We start from the raw sequence: 22,660 nt of genomic DNA on the forward strand, positions 1-22,660 counted from the left end.
AATCCAAAGACATGCTGGTTAGGTGGATTGGCGATTCTAAATTGTCCATAGTGTGTGCTTGGTGTGTGGGTGTGTTTGTGTGTGTCCTTCGGTGGGTTGGCACCCTGCCCAGGATTAGTTCCTGCCTTGTGCCCTGTGTTGGCTGGGTTTGGCTCCGGCAGACCCCCGTGACCCTGTATTCGGATTCAGCGGGTTAGAAAATGGATGGATGGATGGATTTTTATTACTATTTAATTTAATATTGTTTCTTTGTATCAGTATACTGCTGCTCTATTATGTGAATTTCCCCTTGGGATTAATAAAGTATCTATCTATCTATCTATCTATCTATCATATAGTGCCTTTCATATCTATCTATCTATCTATCTACTTTGTAAAGTTGTGAAATCTGCAGTACAATTGGAGGAATGGCAGACACTGAGGGGGCAGCAAAAACAATTCAAGAAGATCTCGACCAGCTTCACGACCACACGGGTGTTTCATGTAGTGAGGAAGAAACCTGCGAGGGAGACAGGAATGGTTCAATCCGTCACAGAGGAGCACAGGGATTTATGCGCTGCAAGGCAGAAGAGCGCAGATTCCCCTTTTCGGTCGGCTTTATATTTTGTTTCCTCCTTTCCTCTTCCTTATCAAAAAGCATAATAAGGTTTACCTGAGCATTTCATTTTGTGGGCCATCTGTTTTCTGTTTTGTGTGCGTGTCAGCTGGGGCCCTCAAGAAGGAAAGGTCATCGTTCCTGTGTCCAACAGACGCGTTCCTAGAGAGGAAGTTGTCCGAGGTCAGCTGACTGCACCCTGTCTTATGATTGGAGCAGAACGGCTTTGTCAGATTTTAACCCTTAGTAGCTTACAAGCAGTTCATTTGTCTTTCACAGTAGAAAAGTGCAAGGTGCTACACGTGGGCAACAGGGACATCAACACAATGCTTTCTTCATCTAAGCAACGTGCAGAAGTGATTAAAAGAAGCAAATACAAGTTCATTTTGAAAAGTCTGCTGAATTTAAATAGAAGGACGTTACACTCAGACTATTTAATGCACCAGTAGGATCACACCTGCAGTGTTGTGTGCAGTTTTTGTTGTCAGGAAACAAAAATGTGTCAATGCCCCCAGAAGACGGTTGGGCGTCCCACCCAAGTTGGAAGTGGCCAGGATGCCCATAATGGAACGATTGACTACATGAGGGCATTACCTGGTCTGGACACCATATGATCCCCATCCTGGGTGGAATGCCCAAAGAGTACAAGAACTGGCAGCGAGAACTTTAACAGGTGGCAGCGTCCATCACATGAGAGCACCAGTTTGGACACCCGCAGGGCTGCATGCGAGTTGGAGTCCCGCCCCGGTGGACGATAGAGGGCGCTGCTAGAGGGAGGCTGTCTCTGGCCTTCTCACAACCCGGCTATGCTGCATCACCAGGTCCTCAATAAAAGAGACCATGCTGCCTTGTTCGGCCGAGACAGGCAACACTCGACTGGCGGAGTAGCAGTGCTGTGTGGGGAGAGAGGAGAGAGAGAAAGAAGAAGAAGAAGAAACCCCGGGTACCCGGGATTGTATTTTGTGTGTTGTGTTGGGGGTTTGGGGCTCTGTAGTGCCCCCCCCAGCTTTCACAAATGACATCACAGCACTTGAAGCTGTGCAGAGGAGAGCAACAAGGTGCATCATGGGACTCCAGACATGTCCTACTCTGACAACCCTGAGCATTAAACCTGTTTAGTCTCGAGCAGAGGAGACTGCGTGTCGTCTAATCCAAATCTTCCAAATCCACAAAGGCACAGATGGAGAAGATCCGGAAGAATTTTTTGAACAGCAGATCATGAACTCGATGACACCAGTGGAGATTAAAGGGGGCACACATTGAGGACTGAAGCCAGGAAGCTTCAGAGTTGTGGGAATCGGAAAGAAACTACGAGACGTGGAGTTCGAGCAGAATCCTCGACGACCTTAGAAGGATCTGGGTGAGCATCTGGCTAAACAAATGAGCAGCAAGTGGAATGAATGGTCTCCTCTCGTTGGTCAGATTTCATATGTCCTTAGGCAAATTCCACACAGACGACGACGGGGCCCAGTGAGTCAAACCGAGCATGATGGGTCTGTGGGGCAGAAGCATATGTAGTGGACTCGAGGCTATCGACTGCCCGACAGTGTTCAGAAGCCATTAAGAAGGCAAACACAATGTCAGGTTACAGTATATAGCGCCTTGACGTGTGGAGTACAAATCACAGGAGGTTCTGCTCACGCTTTATAACACACTGGTGAGGCCTCATCTGGAGTCCAGGGTGCAGTTTTGGTCTCCAGGCTACAAAAAGGACATAACAGCACAAGAGAAGGTCCAGAGAAGAGCGACGAGGCTGATTCAGGGGCTACAGGGGATGAGTTATGAAGAAAGAATAAAAGAGCTGAGTCTTTAAGGGAAATTAAGAGGAGACCTGACTAAAGTGTTTAAAATTATGAAGGGAATTAGTCCATTGAATCGAGACGGTGACTTTAAAATGAGTTCAAAAACACGGGGACACAGCTGGAAACCTGTGAAGGGGAAATTTCACACAAACCTTAGGAAGTGTTCCTTCACACAGAGAACCACAGACACTTGGAACGAGCGACCAAGTAGTGTGGTAGACAGTAGGACTTTAGGGACTTTCAAAACTCGACTTGATGTTATTTTGGAAGATTTAAGTGGACAGGACTGGCGAGCTTTGTTGGACTGAATGGCCTGTTCTCATCTCGAGTGTTCGAATGTTCAGTAACCACTGGGCCACTTTGCTGCCCGATAATAATAAATAAATAAAGGGTAACGCCAAACATAAAATGGTTGAAAACACCAGACTTGAACTTTTTATTTTCTCAGCCTATCATAGGTGCATGGTGGCTGATATTGAGGTGACACTGGGGAGGACACCGAGGGTACACCACATATTGACAGATTGCCATCTGCCTCCGAGTCTGGGAGGACATTTAACCCAGAAGGTTAAGTTTAGGAACTGCAAAAATGCGTCGATTACTCCTTTGCTCTTATGTAACATGACCTTAGCAGAGGCTCCTTTTGGTCTTCGTAACACTTCTAAACAGCAGCAGATCGCTTATTCATCTCTGTACTGTGTGACGTACTGACATGCAGGTAAAATGACTTTGTGAATATGACGGATTCCCAGGTCTTATACTAAATATTGTGGCCACTCCAGCTCCCCAAACACCCGACACACACATGGGCTCTGGACACAAGTCTCCTACAGACAAGAGTTTTAATTGTGGGAAAGTCTTACAGCAAGCATTTCCCACACCGCAACTCAAGTACAGTTACAATAAGCACACAGCAATGCTTTGCAAGTCTCTCTCTCGGTCTTCTCTTTTTCTCTCCATCACTGCCTCCTCCGCTCGTCCGGACTCTGGCTCCCGGAGTTGTGGCAGGCAGCTCCCTTTATGTTATCAGGTGTTCCAAAGGCTTGGCACGGGACCACTTCCGGGTAAGGCAGGAGTATCAAGAAATAAGGCTCCCTAGTCCCCGAAAAACAGCCCTTGGGAACCCAACAAGGCTGAGTCAAAGAACTCCAGTTCCCATGATGCTTTGTGGGAAACTGCGGCACTCCCACAACCTGGGGCATGGGCAGCCATCTAGCAGTCCGGGGAAGGAACACAATGCCCTGTGCACACAGCGTCTCCCCCTGTCCTTCCACATTGGGGGTGTCCCGGCTGCCCCTCACAATACGTTATACCAAGAGACCCCCAACTCAGACCACTCCAGAGTGAGGTTGTGCTCGTAGTTCACACTGCCCACTGAGATGAAGAAACGCTTAACTGATTCCAAGTCAGAGTCCAGACCTCAATCCAGCTGAGAATTTGTGGCTTGCCCTGACAAAGGCAGTTCATTCACAAACCACCATGACACCCGACAGAGCTGAGCGGTGGGGCAAAGAAGAAGAACGGAGGAAAATGTCAGGGCCGATAGAGAAAGAGAGACCTGAGCACACAGAGACTCAACACTGACTTGAAGGGGGCGAATACCGTGACCTCTCAAACCAGTGGGCCGCCCCAGGGGGCAATACTTGTGTGATCAAATATTTGGTGTTTTATATTTGTAATTTATTTGGACCATTCCACAAAAATAGGTTTTCATTTCTTTAAGTTGTAGACGAATGTTCAGAAAAGCCAAAATCAATCCGCTGGGATTCAATGTTACAGAAAAAGAAATTGTGGAAAACACCCATGGAGATGAACTCTTATACAGTAACAGGCATTGCATCAGGATGATATGCGAGATCAATTTCCAAGCATTGGCTTCTAAATTGTAATAAAATAACTGACAAAGGTCACCAAGGGTTGAAAACCAACTAGGTATCCCCTTTTATGGTAAAGAAGTGGTGAGGCGGACGGCCTTCTGCTGTTGTGCACCTCAAAGCTGGAATAGCCTGCCAATAGAAATTCGCCAGGCTGATACAGTGAAGCACTTCAAACAAACTGCTGAAAACTCTTTACTTTAACATGGCTTTCTGATAACTTCATTTTAATTTAATCCTGATGCTCTGTATATTCAATTCATTATCATTACTATTCATGGTGACTCTGAAATCCATACTAACCCCTACTCTCTCTTCTGTTCTTCTTCCGGTTTTCTGTGGTGGCGACCTGCACCGCCACCACCTAATCAAAGCGCCGTGATGTCCCTACATTGATGGATTAAAGGCCAGAAGTCCACATGACCGTCATCATCAAGTCCCTCCATGAGAACCCAGAATACCATGAGGACTGATTGAGGTCATTGATGTTAGGTAGACTGCCCAGAGGGTGCTGGGTGGTCTCGTGGCCTCGGACCCCCTGCACATTTTATTTTGTTTTATTGTTTTTTCTGTGCTCCCCTGCCATCGGACCTTACTTTTTTTTTCTATGTTAATTAGTGTTCCCTTATTTTAATTTTTATTTATTTTGTCTTTTTTCTCTTTCTTCATCATGTTAAGCACTTTGAGCTACATAATTTGTATGAAAATGTGCAACAGAAATAAATGTTGTTGTTTTATTAAGGTAACGTAAAGACACTGAGAAGGTAAGCAATATGGGGAATAACTGAAAGGGGGCACAGTCGGCAACTGAATAAAAGACGAAAGCCCCCGGACGTGTGACGTCACTTCTAGCCATTCTAGATATGAGGAGGGCGCTAACCGTAGAGAGAGAGGTTGGGTTGGGAGTCTGCGCCGATAGCGCCTTGCCGCACCCACCACACGACAAACCCACCTGGATTGGGTAACACCTGAGCACCACACTGGAACAATGTGAGGACCTTTACGGCAGCTGGAGTTCATTTCCAAAATGGCTTCTCAAAAGGAGAGGACCTCCAAGATGGAAGCGTCGGTATCCTCTTATGGGACAGTTCAGTATTTAGTGAGTGGTGTCATCCAGTCTCGCTTTTTGCCTTTTAGCTCATCCTGTTGTATTGTATTGTCGGTGAAGACGATTACTGGTCTTCTCTTTTCTGTGTTGTATTTACCCCATATTTTGGCACCCATTGCACGTCCGGCCTACTTGGAAGGGGGTCTCTCGCTCTCTCTCTGAATTGCCTTTTCCAAGATTTCTTATAATTTTTTTTTTCCTCGTGGTGGACTGCCGAGCTTTTACCCTGCTGGGATGCCTCATTAATGAAAGGACCAGGGGAGGAGGCTTATTCTGGACATCCCCCCCAGAATGCTTGAGAGCAGCCCCCCTGACTTGCATGGAAGCTCAACCCTGTTGGGGCCCGTGACCACCGCCAAGGGGGCGCCCGGACGTTTCCCGTGCACATCCGACACACCCAGAAGTCGTTGGACATCTGAAGCTCCTTCCGGGTGTCCAGCCACCACTACTCGGAGAGCCAGCGTCGGGAGGAGGCGGAGGAAGAAGAAGAAGAAAAGGACTGGGCTTTGGTGCTTTGTGTATTGTGCTGTGGGGAGTGAGAAAAGGAAATAAAGTGTATTGTGTAGCTGCACTCGTGTCTCTGCCCGTCTGTGTCGGAGTTTGGGGTGGCGGCAGCGCCCCCGGCATTCCACACCTTACAAGGGGTTTTATTTTTTTTGGGAGTTTTTTTTTTCTTGGCATGGGAGATGTCAAAGAATAATGATGAAGCCTATCAAGGAATTCTTTGTGTGATTTTAGGCTATACGAGAAATAAATTGTTGTTGCATTTGATTAACGGGACAGCTGGCCCAAAGCTCTTTAGCTTTGTCATTGGCATGGATGCGTTACCAATTAAACAGGGTACCTGGTTGGCACCTCAACCCTTCTCATAACTATCATTCTTTCCACAGTGGTGTAGTCGGCAGGATCCATTACGACTTTGGCAGAACTGGCAGACTTGCAAACCCGAGTTCAACGGATACAGACAGCAATGCACCGAAACCAAGCTTGTGGAGGTCGAAGCGAGATGAACAGGGGAGGCAGCCCTGCAGACAGACTGGAGGTGTGGTGTCCATCACAACTATCTCTCTATTATAAAAAAAAAATCATCGGAGAGGAAAGACTAGGGAGACGAGACGTGATCACAGAAGACACTTAAAAGACCCGCGAGACAAAAGAGATTGGCCACGGAGCGTCTCGCGGGGACCTTAAACAGGAGACTTTGTGCCAAGAGATTGACTCAGGATGACGTAGAACATGAGATTCTTGCAAGACACGCCATACTTACAACCAAATCAAGAGCACGGGGAGCAACACACTCCGTCGTGTAAAGGCGTTGAGCACACACATATCCAGGGCTCTCAGCGCATATAAAGTGTATAAGGACAATACGTTATGAATGAAACATCGACGACTAAGCGAAGAAGAAAGAGCAGTGCGGAGAAAAGAGACTCAAAAGTGTAGGAGAGAAAAAAACAAAGAAGAAAGAAAAAAAGAAAAAGAGTAATCGAGGTGCAAATTCAGAAAATAAGGAAAGTAATTATCAGCCCGGAACAAGTGGAACTGAAACCACAAGCACATCCAATCGGGCTGAGAATTAAAAGACAAAGTAGAACTTCATAAAGACGTTCACAAACGTTGGTGCCATACACATGCAGAGCAGGTTAGAGATTACCAAAGCAGTGGGATTCGAAAGGCTCAAAAAACATTGGCGGGATACAAATGCCTAACTTGCTCCCAGCTCTTCAAACAACGTCAAGCGACAAGCGAAACACGCAGCTCACCAGCAGCAGAAACCCAGCGGATGATCCGACCGCCTTCTCAGTCACCCTAAGCCGCAAACGCCAACGGCTGAGACACAAAGTGGCAAAAGGACAGCTGCTGTACAGGCTTTGAAATGATCGGGTAGCACGACAGCGGCAGAAAGACAACAGATGATCCGACCGCATCTCCTTAGCGTGCATTCAGCCGCACCCGTTTGACAACGCGAGCAGCGAGAAAGAGATGTAACCACACCCGGGGCCGGACAATAAAGGACAAGTATTGTGTTTACAACGTCACGCGAGACCAGGCAGTGAGCCATCATTTAAAACAAGTCCACGGATATCTAACCTCGCAGTTGTTGGATTGCTGTTGGCAGACACGCATCATGTGCTCTTAGCTCTTAAAACAACGACAAGCAGAACAGGCAGCGTGCCAGCAGCAGGAAGCCAGCAGATGATCCGACGGCATCTCCTTAGTACGCGTTCATCCGACCCCCCTTCACAATGCGAGCAGCGAGAAAGAGATGTAACCACGCCCGGGGACGGAAATAAACGACAAGTATTGTTTTTACGAAAGTTTTTAAAGTAAAAGTGGAAATAATGCATATGTAAGAACTCCCATGAAACTAACAATCTCTTTAGATTGTATATCTGGTAAAGCGGGTGGGCGAGCGAAGTGAGCAGGGAGGCGGAACCCCCAAGTATGTTAAAATAAAACACAAGACAGCTCTGAAGAGCACTTAGTACTATGTGAGTGTACTGCACTTGGCCAGAATGAGCGCACTTCAGGAGTGCAGACTGCCACACACGTGCGCTTGGGAGGCTCCTAAACGGCCTGAATGGCAGTAATTCCACGCCAGACCAGGGGATTGCAGGGGCTACGGACTCTTGTTCTCACTTCTCTGCAGACCAATTGCAGGAAACTCCATCTGACCCCGATGATGTCACTTCCAGTTCCGTCCCCATGGATGACATCACTTCCATACCTGGCCTTTAAAGCCGCCATCTTTGTTACATGAGTTCAGTTCTGCTTTGGACTTGCTTACGACATTAATACCCATTCGCAGGCAGGGAACCATATATACGGGTGGCCGCCCCAAACCTTTTCTTTGGCTATTGTCAAGTCATTTTTTGTGACAACACATATTTTAACTCCATTTGCCTCTGGAAGAGCGCATCTCAATCAATTTTTGGGTAAACTAGGAACTCTAAATTGGCCCTGTATGAGTGAACAGCATCCCATCCAGGGCTGGTCGCTGCTTTGTACCCAGTGCCACTCTGAATTGGGGGGGGGGTTCAGAAACGGGCGGATGGCTCTTACATGGTGGGGACTCGTCACCAACGAGCTGCGAGTCGCATTCTGCTCACTCACTCACTCACTCACTCCGCGGTGGACGGTCACTTACATGAATGTCTCATTGTCCATCCCATCGTTGGTTAGCAGGTTGTTTTGCAGGTACAGCTCTCGTAGCTCAGACAAGTGCGTGAAAGCCCCCTTGGGGATTTTTTCCAGCCTGTTACTCTGTAAAAATATAAAAGTGACATCGTGTTAGGGACACGCCGGATCTGACTTTCATAGTCAACAAAACCTTTATGTAGTGCCTCTCAAAGTGAAGGTAACACTCCAGTTTATTCAATGTCAACTGTCCCCTGCGGCTCCACCTGTGTGGCAGTGAAAGAGGACAAACTTTAAAAATCAATACGCAAACAGGAATCGCTAGCTAATTGGAGGTGAGAAACACTTCAACACGCAGAGGTAGCGTGTGAGCGAGGAGGGCAGTGCCCGGGTACCCACTCCTGACATCACGCCTCCCCCTTTGGATTAGCAGGAGTATACAGTATGTCACTCCTGCAAGTGAACCGCAATTCCTAGCGCGATGAGAGAAGTTGCAAAATCAACCAGAATGTTCAAGCAAATTCTAAATCCGTGAAGTAGTTCTCTCGTGAAAAGCGGACAGACAGACAGACTGACGGGCGCTGGATTTTATAGATTTTTTATATAAAGAGTGAGATAGTGCCTTTCACTTTTTCATGCGTTTCAATGATCTCTTCTAATTCTTTTAGGTGACTTTTATACTGAGCACAACGGCACAGCATTTTCTAGGCAATTACATCAAAAGAGCTCACCCCTTAGAAGTTCTCACGTTTTCTTTTTCTACAACATTGAAGCCCAGCGGACTGAATTTAGCATTTCTGAAACTGATCAACAGGAAAAGGCTCTTTAATGTCAAAGTGAAAAGAGATCTAAATTATTACAAATATCCATCCATCCTCTTCCGCTTATCCGAGGTCGGGTCGCGGGGGTAGCAGCTTAAGCAGAGAGGCCCAGATTTCCCTCTCCCCGGCCACTTCTTCCAGCTCTTTTGGGAGAATCCCAAGGCGTTCCCAGGCCAGCCGGGAGACAATGTCCCTCCAGCGTGTCCTGGGTCTTCCCCGGGCCTCCTCCCAGTTGGACGTACCCGGAACAACTCACAAGGGAGGCATCCTGATCAGATGCCCGAGCCACCTCATCTGACTCCTCTCGATGCGGAGGAGCAGCGGCTCTACTCTGAGCCCCTCCCGGATGACTGAGCCCCTCACCATATCGTTAAGGGAAAGCCCAGACACCCTGCGGAGGAAACTCATTTCAGCCGCTTGTATTCACGATCTCGTTCTTTCGGTCACTACCCACAGCTCATGACCATAGGTGAGGGTAGGAGCGTAGATCGACTGGTAAATTGAGAGCTTTGCTCACCACCTATGGGAGGGGCCAAGGAGGTCAGGATGGGAGGGGCCAAGGAGGTCAGGTACGGTGTGAGTTGGGTGGTGGCCGAAGGCGGGGACCTTGGCGGTCTGATCCTCGGCTACAGAAACTGGCTCTTGGGACATGGAATGTCACCTCTCTGAAGGGGAAGGAGCCTGAGCTAGTGCGCGAGGTCGAGAGGTTCCGGCTAGATATAGTCGGACTCACCTCGACGCACAGCTTGGACTCTGGAACCAATCTCCTTGAGAGGGGCGGGACTCTCTATTACAAATATAAAACACAAAATAATCGATTGCACAAAAATGTATCCCCTTTGAGGTGACACCCCTAAATCATCACTGGCCCAGCCAACCGGCTCTCGGTCTTTGGTTCCATCCGTCCTTCCTCTAAATCTGACCAGCGTCCCTGTCCCTGCACTCCCATAGCATGACACGGCCATCGCCATGGCCTGGCACTGGTGACGATCAGCACCTCCAAACATACAGCTTGGAGTTCTGCTTAAAGAAGATCCATTTTTGTTTGATCAGACCAGAGAATCTTTATCATCCTGCTCTTAGTGTCCTTAAAAAATGCTGTTTCGGCAAAAGTGGATTCTGATTTTTTATCTTGTTTAATTGCGAATGCTTCTTCAAGACCCAAGGTGCGGTTTAGCACCATAAACACCCTTCAGTCCACCTGTCAGCAGCTCCCCTCAGAGAACACCAGAGTCCTGTGAACTTTAAATCAGCTTCTTATAAATAAACTCCAAGACATTCAATCCACCATTACTCTTCAAGGTGATGATCATTCTAGGACGATACCGGCCTCTGTTAGGCCACTGCACAGCCATCTTACTTCACTTCAATCGGTGTCCTCCTCTCGGCTAACTGATAGATAGATAGATAGATAGATAGATAGATAGATAGATAGATAGATAGATAGATAGATAGATAGATAGATAGATACTTATCACACATGGACATCTGAGAATCAACATCCAGATTCAAATAAGGTAGGCAGTACTCTGCCTGGGCAAGAGAGGGTACCACCATTAACAGTACCCCCTCTCCAGTCCTCTCCAGTCCCGAGAAGCTTCTCACTTAGGGCACCCAAGCCCCGCCCACTGCCATTGAAGCCCCACCTCTTCGGATCTCAACCATAAAAATCCAACAACTCCTGGAAGATGGCACCTGAGTCTGATCATAACAGTCCCATATGCCACAGCTACCAGACTTGGACCCAACTCAAGAGAGCTGAAACTTTAAAAGAGCTGCAGAGGCTTAGAAGACATTTGATAAGCCCACTTTCTGCTGCGCCACCGTGTGCTCTTTTTTGTTCAGCGTTTTGGACAATTGCAGTGAATGGTGTGGCATGGTTGGTGCCCCAACTTTTCTTTCAGACTCCTTTGCCTCATTTGCTTTTCACGGGTACCTATTGCCCTAGATGTACCATCCTGCCAAATATCAGCTTTTCATCCAAGTAAGAAATAGTGAGTGAGTCAATCAGTCAGTCAGCTTTGCAGTACAGATAGAAAGATTGATTGATGTGAAAGGCACTATATGATAGATAGATAGATAGATAGATAGATAGATAAGACACTAAATAAAAGACAAAAAGTGAAAGGCACTATATAACTGACAGACAGACAGACAGACAGACAGACAGACAGACAGACAGACAGACAGACAGACAGATAGATAGATAGATAGATAGATAGATAGATTTTAATTTAGTGTAGTAGGTATAATAGATAGATAGATAGATAGATAGATAGATAGATAGATAGATAGATAGATAGATTTTAATTTAGTGTAGTAGGTATAATAGATAGATAGATAGATAGATAGATAGATAGATAGATAGATAGATAGATAGATCTTTTCACATATTTATTTATTTATCTATCTAATAGATTTGTTCTCACTAATGTCCCTCTGCACTCTAACATTAATGTTGTCTGGCCATGGCCACTTATCTCATTTCAGCTTACCCGTCCCTTTACCCCTCTGCCCTCTCTAAAGTTATTTCACGCCCACCAAGCAATGCCAGTTCTTGTAGTATCAACACAATCAAAACATTTTAATGTCAATTCTCTGAGAATTTGAAGGTAAGGAAGACAAAAGTTTCAAGTTAACATTATTCAGGTGCTGGAGAGTGAAAACGTGTTGCAGGTTGAGTAGCACATGCAGGTAAGAAGGTGACAGGACTTTACACCTGGGGACAATAAGGACCCTATTAGCACTGGAGAGTGGTGACTTGTTGCAAGATGGTTAGCACATGCTGATAAGAATTTCATTGCACTCCCTTCGCGTGACAGTAACGACCCTATAGTGTATTATATACTGTAGCGCCTTTCACTCTATCATATGTCACCTCTCATGCCGACAGTATCTAACACTAATGATGGCCCCGGAGACTGATGACATGTTGCGCCATCATTTAAACATACAAATAAGCATTTCACTGGACTCTTTACATGTGTCAATAAGGACCCCACAATCCTCTAATCCCGTATTCTCACTCGTTGCTCGGTCCTCAGGCAGCACCGTCGTGGTCAATGTTAGAGCTGAAGATCAGGCCTCAAGGAGCCGGCAGAAGGGGCCTATCATTACCTTGAGGTGCAGCTTGTTCAGGGAGACTGGCAGGTTCTTGGGCACGTACTTCAGGAAGTTGCTCGACATGATCAGCGTCTCGATGTTGTCAGATCCGTTGAAGACGTGATCGGGTAGGCCGGCGTCTGTCAGTTTATTGTTGTGCAGATACACCGACCTGGGGAAGCGTACAAAACAAACTGGAGTTATGTTGAAACATCCATTGAGCCATCATCTACACCCAGTTAGTCCAATTCAAGGCTGGCCTGCAATGCTCAGCCAAACGTCAGGCACAACACAGGCACCAACTCTGGAAGGGACATCAGTCCATCTGGTGATCAAGATGAAAAATAATAATGTGAAAACATTCACCCACGTCTCCATTAGCTAACTGACCAGCTTCTCTCAAGTCTTCATTCTGCTGGTAAAAGAAGAGGAACAAGACTCTGTAGCCCAGCGCCATTAGACTTACTGTTAAACAGAAATGAGGGACGAAACCAATGGAGGACTACGCAGACAGTGGCACCCTGGCACAGACCTCACCCACCCTGCCGTGCCTCGGCTGCACACCTGGCAGGACAAACAGGGCGAACAGGACAAAGAGACCCCACCAAGTACTCCCCAGGCTGAAGTTCTTACTTGAGGCCTGCCTTCTGTCCAAAGGTGTGAAGATAAACCTTGGTGAGCTGGTTAACTGCAACGTCGACACTGATGAGCGAAGGTGGAAGGAAGCGAGGCGGAGCAGTGAGCTGGGAAAAGGAGAACACAGAAACATCTTCAGACATCTCTTAGGGGGGCACAAAACGAGCGGCAGACCATCCAGAAGAAAGAAGAGGGACACAATGGCAGCTTAATGGAGCGGACTCTGAGGCATAGGGGCTGCACGTTCAATCCTGACCTCCACCTCACTCTGTGACACTGAGCTTGTGCTACAAGTACTGGGGGTCTGGGCTGGGGGGACCTTGGGTGTCAGGCTCTGTGTGACCAAACAACATTAAAAATAACAAACAGAAAAGTGAATGGGGCCTTCGGGCCGTGGCACCGAGCTCAGGGGAAATAAAAACAGGGGGTCCTGAAGGAGACATGGACTTTAAGTTATCTTATAGTTCCTTTTGTTGTCTGTTATAGAGCGCCTGCCATACTTCCCTATCCAGCTATCGGTCTTCCATTAGTGCCTTTAACTGTCTGATACAGGGGGTCCTAAACCCGGTCCTGGGGTCCCACTGTGCCTGCAGCTTCTGTTTTTAATTGGACTCCGCAGCTAATTAAGTGAGCTGTTATATCCTCAGATTCTGTGTTTTGGGGACAATATAGAAATTAGAAAACTAAGTTTAGCAAAATATATATATATGTATATTGTGGACGCTAGGGGTCGCCGTTGCCCTGTTGAACCCACCAGACAGACGTCCCTGACACACGTATAAAAACACCAAGACGATTTTATTAATCATTTTCTTCTTTAAAGTGCCCAAAGCACCGCACTTTCCACAATTCAATAATCACAGTAATAAGCAATAATACAATAAACACCGACCCTCCGTCACACTTCCACCCAACTCCGGCTCGGTCTGCTGGGGTTTCCCACAGTTCTTTTAAAGTCTATGACCCGGAAGCATTTCTTCTCCGGGTCAACTCCACATCTTCCTTCATCAGGTGCCCCGGAAGTACTGCGGACTCCCGTCCTCGTGACCCCGAAGTACTTCTGGGGTGACGTAATCAAAACAGTCCCCGGGTTCTTGGTGAGCTCCCCCTGGCAGCACCCAACAGGGCTGAAGAGATGGACTCCATGTCCCATGCAGCCCTGGGGGAATCCGAGGAGCCATTTCTATCCAGGGGAGCTGCCATCTAGCGTGCCGGGGGAATGTGGTGTCCTTTAAAGGCTGTTTTTCCCAGTTGAGGGACGTCTGAAATGCTGGCCGTCCCTCACAATAAATACAGTGGTGTGAAAAACTATTTGCCCCCTTCCTGATTTCTTATTCTTTTGCATGTTTGTCACACAAAATGTTTCTGATCATCAAACACATTTAACCATTAGTCAAATATAACACAAGTAAACACAAAATGCAGTTTTTAAATGATGGTTTTTATTATTTAGGGAGAAAAAATCCAAACCTACATGGCCCTGTGTGAAAAAGTAATTGCCCCCTGAACCTAATAACTGGTTGGGCCACCCTTAGCAGCAATAACTGCAATCAAGCGTTTGCGATAACTTGCAATGAGTCTTTTACAGGCTCTGGAGGAATTTTGGCCCACTCATCTTTGCAGAATTGTTGTAATTCAGCTTTATTTGAGGGTTTTCTAGCATGAAGCGCCTTTTTAAGGTCATGCCATAGCATCTCAATTGGATTCAGGTCAGGACTTTGACTAGGCCACTCCAAAGTCTTCATTTTGTTTTTCTTCAGCCATTCAGAGGTGGATTTGCTGCTGTGTTTTGGGTCTTTGTCCTGTTGCAGCACCCAAGATCGCTTCAGCTTGAGTTGACGAACAGATGGCTGGACATTCTCCTTCTGGATTTTTTGCTAGACAGTAGAATTCATGGTTCCATCTATCACAGCAAGCCTTCCAGGTCCTGAAGCAGCAAAACAACCCCAGACCATCACACTACCACTACCATATTTTACTGTTGGTATGATGTTCTTTTTCTGAAATGCTGTGTTCCTTTTACGCCAGATGTAACGGGACATTTGCCTTCCAAAAAGTTCAACTTTTGTCTCATCAGTCCTCAAGGTATTTTCCCAAAGGTCTTGGCAATCATTGAGATGTTTCTTAGCAAAACTGAGATGAGCCCTAATGTTCTTTTTGCTTAACAGTGGTTTGCGTCTTGGAAATCTGCCATGCAGGCCGTTTTTGCCCAGTCTCTTTCTTATGGTGGAGTCGTGAACACTGACCTTAATTGAGGCAAGCGAGGCCTGCAGTTCTTCAGACGTTGTCCTGGGGTCTTTTGTGACCTCTCGGATGAGTCGTCTCTGCGCTCTTGGGGTAATTTTGGTCGGCCGGCCACTCCTGGGAAGGTTCACCGCTGTTCCATGTTTTTGCCATTTGTGGATAATGGCTCTCACTGTGGTTCGCTGGAGTCCCAAAGCTTTAGAAATGGCTTTATAACCTTTACCAGACTGATAGATCTCAATTACTTCTGTTCTCATTTGTTCCTGAATTTCTTTGGATCTTGGCATGATGTCTAGCTTTTGAGGTGCTTTTGGTCTACTTCTCTGTGTCAGGCAGCTCCTATTGAAGTGATTTCTTGATTGAAACAGGTGTGGCAGTAATCAGGAAATTGAACTCAGGTGTGATACACCACAGTTAGGTGATTTTTGAACAAGGGGGCAATTACTTTTTCACACAGGGCCATGTAGGTTTGGATTTTTTTCTCCTAAATAATAAAAACCATCATTTAAAAACTGCATTTTGTGTTTACTTGTGTTATATTTGACTAATGGTTAAATGTGTTTGATGATCAGAAACATTTTGTGTGACAAACATGCAAAAGAATAAGAAATCAGGAAGGGGGCAAATAGTTTGTCACACCACTGTATATATTGTCACAGATGTCCGGGGACACTGCCTGGCTGGGACGCCTGAATAGTCCCCGATGTGGACAATATTATTCCTCGGCCACAAGAGGGCAGCCGCCCGGGCCTATTTGGGGGCCACAAGGAGGGACCTGGGATATTCGTGAGAGGACTTGGCCACCGCCAGGGGGCGCCCGGACAGTAAGGGAATCCTGGATGGCAGCACTTCCGCCACACCAGGAAGTGCTGCCGGAAATAATTCCAAGAAGACCCGGAGTGCTTCCAGGTGCTTTCCTGACACTTCCGCCACACCAGGAAGTAACGTCAAGGGGAGCACCTGGGGGTCATCCGGGTCATGATAAAAGGGGCCGCCTCCTTCTAGTAGACGAGCCAGAGCTGGGAGGAAGGAGACAAAGCTTGTGAGGAGGAGGGAGGAGGTTGAGAGAAAGAGAAAGAAGAAGAAGAAAGGAAAGAGAGTTGGTGAGAGACGGCATTGTGGTGCAGTGGAAAAATAAAATAAAGGAGTGTGCTTTGGACATCCTGGTGTCAGTCTGTCTGTGTTTGGGGGTACGTTTTCCACAATATATATATATTAAAATGTACTACTATATGGGAATAATGTGTTTTTTTTTTTCTTTTTAACAATATTTTCATCTTGATTTTCATTCTACTTCTCCAGGTGTTCTAATTGTTTAATTAATCCATTATTTACTAACTAGTGGGGCTGACACTAAAGTAGAAGACGTGCCAGTTGGGGGATTGGCGACAATAAATTGGAGTGTGTGGGCACCTGTGTGTGTGTGTTTTGCCATGTAATGGGCGGGCATTATGCCTTGTAACCCATATGATGATTGCTGAGGTAGACACAATCATCTTTCATGACCCTCCCTGGATCAGAGTGTTTTAAAAATGGATGGACTGGGCATTGAGAAGGGTGGCACACCAATGCCCTCCATACAGCCCCCGGCCTCTCCTTTCCGCCTGCCTGTGAGCCCCCGCACCAGTTTTTCCCAGTTTCTGTCGGATTTGCGGCGTTGTGGAGGAGCGGCGGTCTGTGGGACGCTTGGGGACGCCTGAAATGACCAAAGCAGCTTTGGCCCGAGCGAGGATTATTCCGCCCCGAGCCTCTCGGTGACAGCTGGCAGGCCACGGTGCGGCTTGCTCTAATTTATTGGAAACTGGATTATCCATTGTTTTCATTTAGTTTCATGTGTCATACCTTGTTTAAAGAAGATTAGAGGGAATTAACCAGATACACATTCCAGCGGAACGCTGATGGCAACGGGTAGGGGAGTGCGGTGTGCAAAAGTAGGGCAATCTAGCAGAAGGACCAGCGGACCACCTCAACCCCGGGACGTTAGGGCATCTCAAAGCGTCTACCCACCCAATGTCCGGTCCCCTTGACCCCATTGTCTGGGTCTGTTTGTGCCAGATCTGCCCGCAGCTTCAAGGCGTTCACTTGACTTCTCAAGGTGGGCAGCGTGGGCTTCTGTGGGAAACGCTTTTGTAGCACCCACTCGGGAGAGCTGCAGGCTGTAGGCGTCACATTAAGCTGCGGCCATTTCTATTAATCAGAAGGTCTACTGGTTTGGTCTTCACGATCCACGTCAGTTTGTTGAATGACCTGACCTGCCCTGGCGGTGCTCTCACGTCAGACATTTCGAACGGTGGGCACGTTCTCTTCTACGGAGAAAAATCAGACAAACGCTTTCTGACCTGAAGTGGCTCAGCACAGCAGCCGGTTAAGGGAAAAAAATCAAAATGGAATTGAAGTTTGGGGATCTTAAAATGCAAGGCAATTCAAACTGAGGCACTGACATCATAATTGACAATGCAAATCTGCAGCCCCCCGGAGCTCACTTTGAGACCCCCCAGATGGAAGGATTGTGTGCCCCCTGTTGGAAGAATACAACTGTTACCATTTCCTGAAGTGGCTGCTGCCCAACTCACAACGCACTCAGATGGGACAAACAGGAGGGTTCAGAGCCATGCTGGGGGGCCGGAGGTATCCATGGCAACACACCCTGGGCTGTACAGGGGGGCTCATTTGTTTAAAATGGCCCCACAGTCAGTGCTGGCGATCCAATGCAATAATTCAGCCAAACCTTTGACCAGACGTTTATCTCCACCGGAGGGTTTCACCTCTCCTCCCCTTCTGCCATCGGACCCTCGGTACAAACGTGGACAAGTGTGGTGGTCCCCCTTCCAGCTCACTGAGAAGTGCTGACATCAAAAGCCATTGTCCCCCGAAGACCTGCATGCCGTTGATGTGCCATCGTGTAAAGTAAGGCAAGTGTGACAAGAGATCAAGTGTCGCTTATTTAACGAAGACCTCCTGAAATGGCCTGGACACAATTGCTGGGACCCCCACAAAAGATCTTAAATTACTGGATTGGGGTGATTTTTCATGCTCCTTGTTTTCTTCAGTTCATATCACACACGTCTCCAATCGTGCAGTCAGCCGATTTACATGGAGAGCGTCGTCCCTCTGCTGTTTGGTGTCATTGTGTGTCCCCCCACACTGAATGTGGACCATGGAAAGCAAAGGAGAAAGTCGTCTGAGGAGATCAGAAAGGTAATGAACAGCAAAGGGAAGAAGACCACCATCTCCCAAGCACTTTGATGTTCCTGTGACAACAGTGTGAAATATCATGAAGTTTGAGGTCCATGGGACTGTAGCCCACCTCCCAGGACGCGGCCACAAGAGGAAAAATCGACCCTAGAAAGGTCAGAAGGTGACGGCAGACAACATCCAAAGAGATACGAGCTGAACGGCAACCTCGAGGTCCATCAGTGTCTGATCCCACCATCCATCACCGTTTGAGTGACAGGGGGCTCAATGGAAGAGGACTCCACATAACAAAGCCACACGGGAATTTGCTCAAATGCACCCTGACAAGCCACAGGGCTTCTGGGAGAAGAATGTCCTGTTAACTCTTCATAAAGCCCCTTGAACTCTGCTTTGTATGGAATGGCACTGCATGGAGAAATGTGGCTGTTAAAGGTTAAGGGTCTCATCCAGTGGGACATCCTGACTGCTGAAGCCCACCTGTCTCTCGGCCAGAGTTCAGCAAACCATTAATGGACTGGCATTGTTGGATTCCATTTCCATCGTTTCTAAATGACTTTGGTTGTCCTGTGTGTTTAATCAGATCAGTGCCTCCATGTGCGCTAATTCTAGATTTAGTCATCTGTCCAGTTTGTATTTGCATTTTACCTGAGAACGAGTCACAGAGCGCTGCACCTGCACTCGGTGTCATGCCAGTGTGCAGTAATATGGATGAATGGCACTGGGCTTCACAGAGAAGGTGAGGAGTGCGGATTAACTACTGCAACTCTTTAGCCACTAGGGGGCAGAATTCCTGCCTGTGAAGTAACATTTAATAAAATACTTGGGTCATATGGACTGTCGGGGTGAGCAGTAAACTCATGGACAGTTGGCTTCCTGTTCAGCGCTTTGGCCACTAGGGGGCCACATTGCTTGTGTTTGAAGTAGTGTGTAATAATGAACACACGTAGCTTCACAGAGAGGGTGAGGAGTGGGGATTAACTACTGCAACTCTTTAGCCACTAGGGGGCAGAATTCCTTCTTGTGAATTTACATTAAATAAAGTGCTCAGGATACGTGGATTGTTAGTGGTGAGCAGTAAACTCACAGACAGCTGTGTTCCTGTTCACTTCCACTAGGGTGCCACACTGGCTGCTCGTAAGGTAATTTACAGCAATGCACTCCGGGTTATGGAGACACTCAGTGGTCTCTCAGTTTTGGTGGGGGGATTAAAGTACATGACTGATGCCCTCCAATTCAACTCTTTAGCCAGTAGGGGGCCATACTGCATATCTGTGCAGTAATATGGATGAATACACTTAACTTCACAGAGAGGGTGAGGAGTGGGGATTAACTCTCCTGTCTGGTGTGTTCCAGTTCTACTCTTCAGCCACTAGGGGGCATAATTCCTTCTCGTGAAGTAACATTTAATAAAATACTTGGGTCATATGGACTGTCGGGGTGAGCAGTAAACTCAGACAGTTGTGTTCCTGTTCAACGCTTTGGCCACTAGAGGGCCACATTGCTTGTCTATGAAGTAGATAGATAGATAGATAGATAGATAGATAGATAGATAGATAGATATGAAAGGCACTATATGATAGATAGATAGATAGATAGATAGATAGATAGATAGATATGAGAGGCACTATATGATAGATAGATAGATAGATAGATAGATAGATAGATAGATAGATAGATAGATAGATATGAGAGGCACTATATGATAGATAGATATGAGAGGCACTATATGATAGATAGATAGAGATAGATAGATAGATAGATAGATAGATAGATAGATAGATAGATAGATAGATAGATAGATAGATAGATAGATAGATAGATAGATATGAAAGGCACTATATGATAGATAGATAGATAGATAGATAGATAGATAGATAGATAGATATGAGAGGCACTATATGATAGATAGATAGATAGATAGATAGATAGATAGATAGATAGATAGATACTTTATTAATCTCAAGGGGAAATTCACATAATCCAGCAGCAGCATACTGATAAAAAGAAACCATATTAAATTAAATAGTAATAAAAATGAAAAAAATAAAAAAAGCAGACAATAACTGAGTAATGTTAGCATTTACTCCCCCGGGTGGAATTGTTGAGTCGCATAGTGTGGAGGAGGAACGATCTGCTCAAGTGTGTATTAATGCATTTAGCTGCTTAGAGAGGGTGAGGAGTGCGGAATAACTCTGCTGTCTGATGTGTTCCAGTTCAACTTTTCAGCCACTAGGGGGCAGAATTCCTTCCTGTAAGTTTACATTAAATGAAGTGCTCAGGATACGTGGACTGTTAGTGGTGAGCAGTAAACTCACAGACAGCTGTGTTCCTGTTCATGTCCACTAGGGGGCCACACTGGCTGCTCGTGAGGTAATTTACAGCAATGCACTCCGGGTTATGGGGACACTCAGTGGTGGGGGGGGATGATTAAATCTCCTGCCTGATGTGTTCCAGTTCAACTCTTTAGCCACTAGGGGGCAGAATTCCTGCCTGTGTTTAACATTTAATAAAATACTTCGGTCATATGGACTGTCGGGGGTGAGCAGTAAACTCAGACAGTTGTGTTCCTGTTCAATGCTTTAGCCACTAGGGGGCCACATGCTCTGCCCGTGAAACAGCAAGTCACTGTAACTGCGGGTCTGTAACCGCGGTGACGTATGGCGCTGTGGCTCTGCAAGTGGATATTATTGGGTTACACGGGCACTCACTGGGGGTGAGTAAATGTCTTAGGCAGTGTGTTCCAATTCAACTCTTTAGCCAGTAAAGGGCGCCTCTGCTTGGCCATGAACTAATATGGACTCGCATACTCAAAGGGTAGAAATCATCGACGGGAATGAAAAGCCCAAAGCTCGTTGCTTTCCAGTTCAGCTCTTTAATCACAAGGAGGGCAGTGCCACCTGCACGTGTGGTCAAATTAAAAGGCATAGCGAGGTTTATAGAACGACTCAGAGACGGGAGTTAAAGCCACAGCCCCAAGTGCTGCTGTTCAGCTCATCAGCCTCATTATCCGAGACCTCCAGGAATATTCTCAGGATGTGTTGCCCCCCAGCCTCTCTGTCTCTCTGTCTCTCTCTCTCTCTCTCTCTGATGTGTTCCAGCTCATCCCTGCCACCACTAGGGGGCCACACTGCGCACAAAGCCACGTAGTCACCTCCCATTAAGGCCTACTGGTTGATTGTCAGCTGTTACTTTAGAATTCATTCAGCAACTCCTCCTCCAGCCAATCAGCTAGCTGTCTTTGCTTGATTGACACCGGAGCTCTCCAATGTGTGTAGCCCTCTAATTGAGCGGCAGAAGGCGGCAGATGGCACACATGTCCCCTGTCCCCAGTATGTTCAGAATCATTAAGTGTCCTCTTTATTACCTTATTGTTGGACAAGTATAAATAATTCAGGTTCTCCAGAACTTCAAAGGCTTCTTCTTCCAGTCCTGCAGAAAAGAAAAACGAGGAGTTTTTAGGTGAGACGGGAACATCCAGCGTCCTCGTGGCTTTTCGTACTTGCAGCACACGCAGTGTTTTAAAGGGCTGAAGGACGCTAAAGCAGGGGTTGAACCCGAGACACTTCTGATCCTCAGGCCCCCACCCCCCAAGTCCAAAGCAAAGCCAGCTTGACTGTTTAGTTGTCTCGGTGCTTTACGAGGGTCAAGTCTGGATTGGACAAAACATGGCGTGTGTGTCAAGAGGGCGAGTCGTGATAATCGCTTTGTATTCTCGTTTTCTTCAGCGCATACCGATGACCACCAAGCACTGGCCACTGGACCCCTGGAGGTAACTGTCACTGAAGTGGGGCAGCAGACCAGCAGACCTGGTCATGTCATGAACATGCAACTAGGCAGAAAGCTGAGAAGGTGTTGATGAGGATCACCGGTGGGCAAGCAGGTGGGCATGGTGAAGTGACGGACCCCAAGACACTAGGAAGGCCCTGGGCACGTACAGTAGACTACCCAGGTCTTCAAGCTGTAAGCAGTGTGGTCGAGCAGCCAACCAGTGCAGGCAATTGTGGGCCAAGGTGTGCAAATATTCTGAAATGGGCAACAACAGTGATGTGTGGCACCGTCTCAGCTGCCCTGTTGACTGGCACACAAGCCAAATGGAGAATTGACTGATAACGTGACGTGCGTTCGCTGAAGGACAATCGTCGGCA

At 47.0% G+C, this 22,660-nt stretch overlaps 1 protein-coding gene across 1 annotated transcript in view; it reads right to left on the reverse strand.

Moving 5' to 3' along the window:
• The window catches only part of podn (podocan), a 46,128-nt gene that overhangs the window by 16,009 nt on the left and 7,459 nt on the right, over positions 1 to 22,660 (reverse strand). Inside the window, exons 4-7 of the mRNA XM_039734884.1 lie at positions 21,880 to 21,944; positions 13,074 to 13,183; positions 12,456 to 12,612; positions 8,528 to 8,643 (exon numbers count right to left, since the gene is read on the reverse strand). Of these exons, the coding sequence (XP_039590818.1) occupies positions 8,528 to 8,643; positions 12,456 to 12,612; positions 13,074 to 13,183; positions 21,880 to 21,944 (448 nt within the window). The remainder of the gene's footprint in view (positions 1 to 8,527; positions 8,644 to 12,455; positions 12,613 to 13,073; positions 13,184 to 21,879; positions 21,945 to 22,660) is intronic.

The sequence above is a fragment of the Polypterus senegalus genome, chromosome 14 (assembly GCF_016835505.1).
Source record: "Polypterus senegalus isolate Bchr_013 chromosome 14, ASM1683550v1, whole genome shotgun sequence".
Classification (NCBI taxonomy): domain Eukaryota; kingdom Metazoa; phylum Chordata; class Cladistia; order Polypteriformes; family Polypteridae; genus Polypterus; species Polypterus senegalus.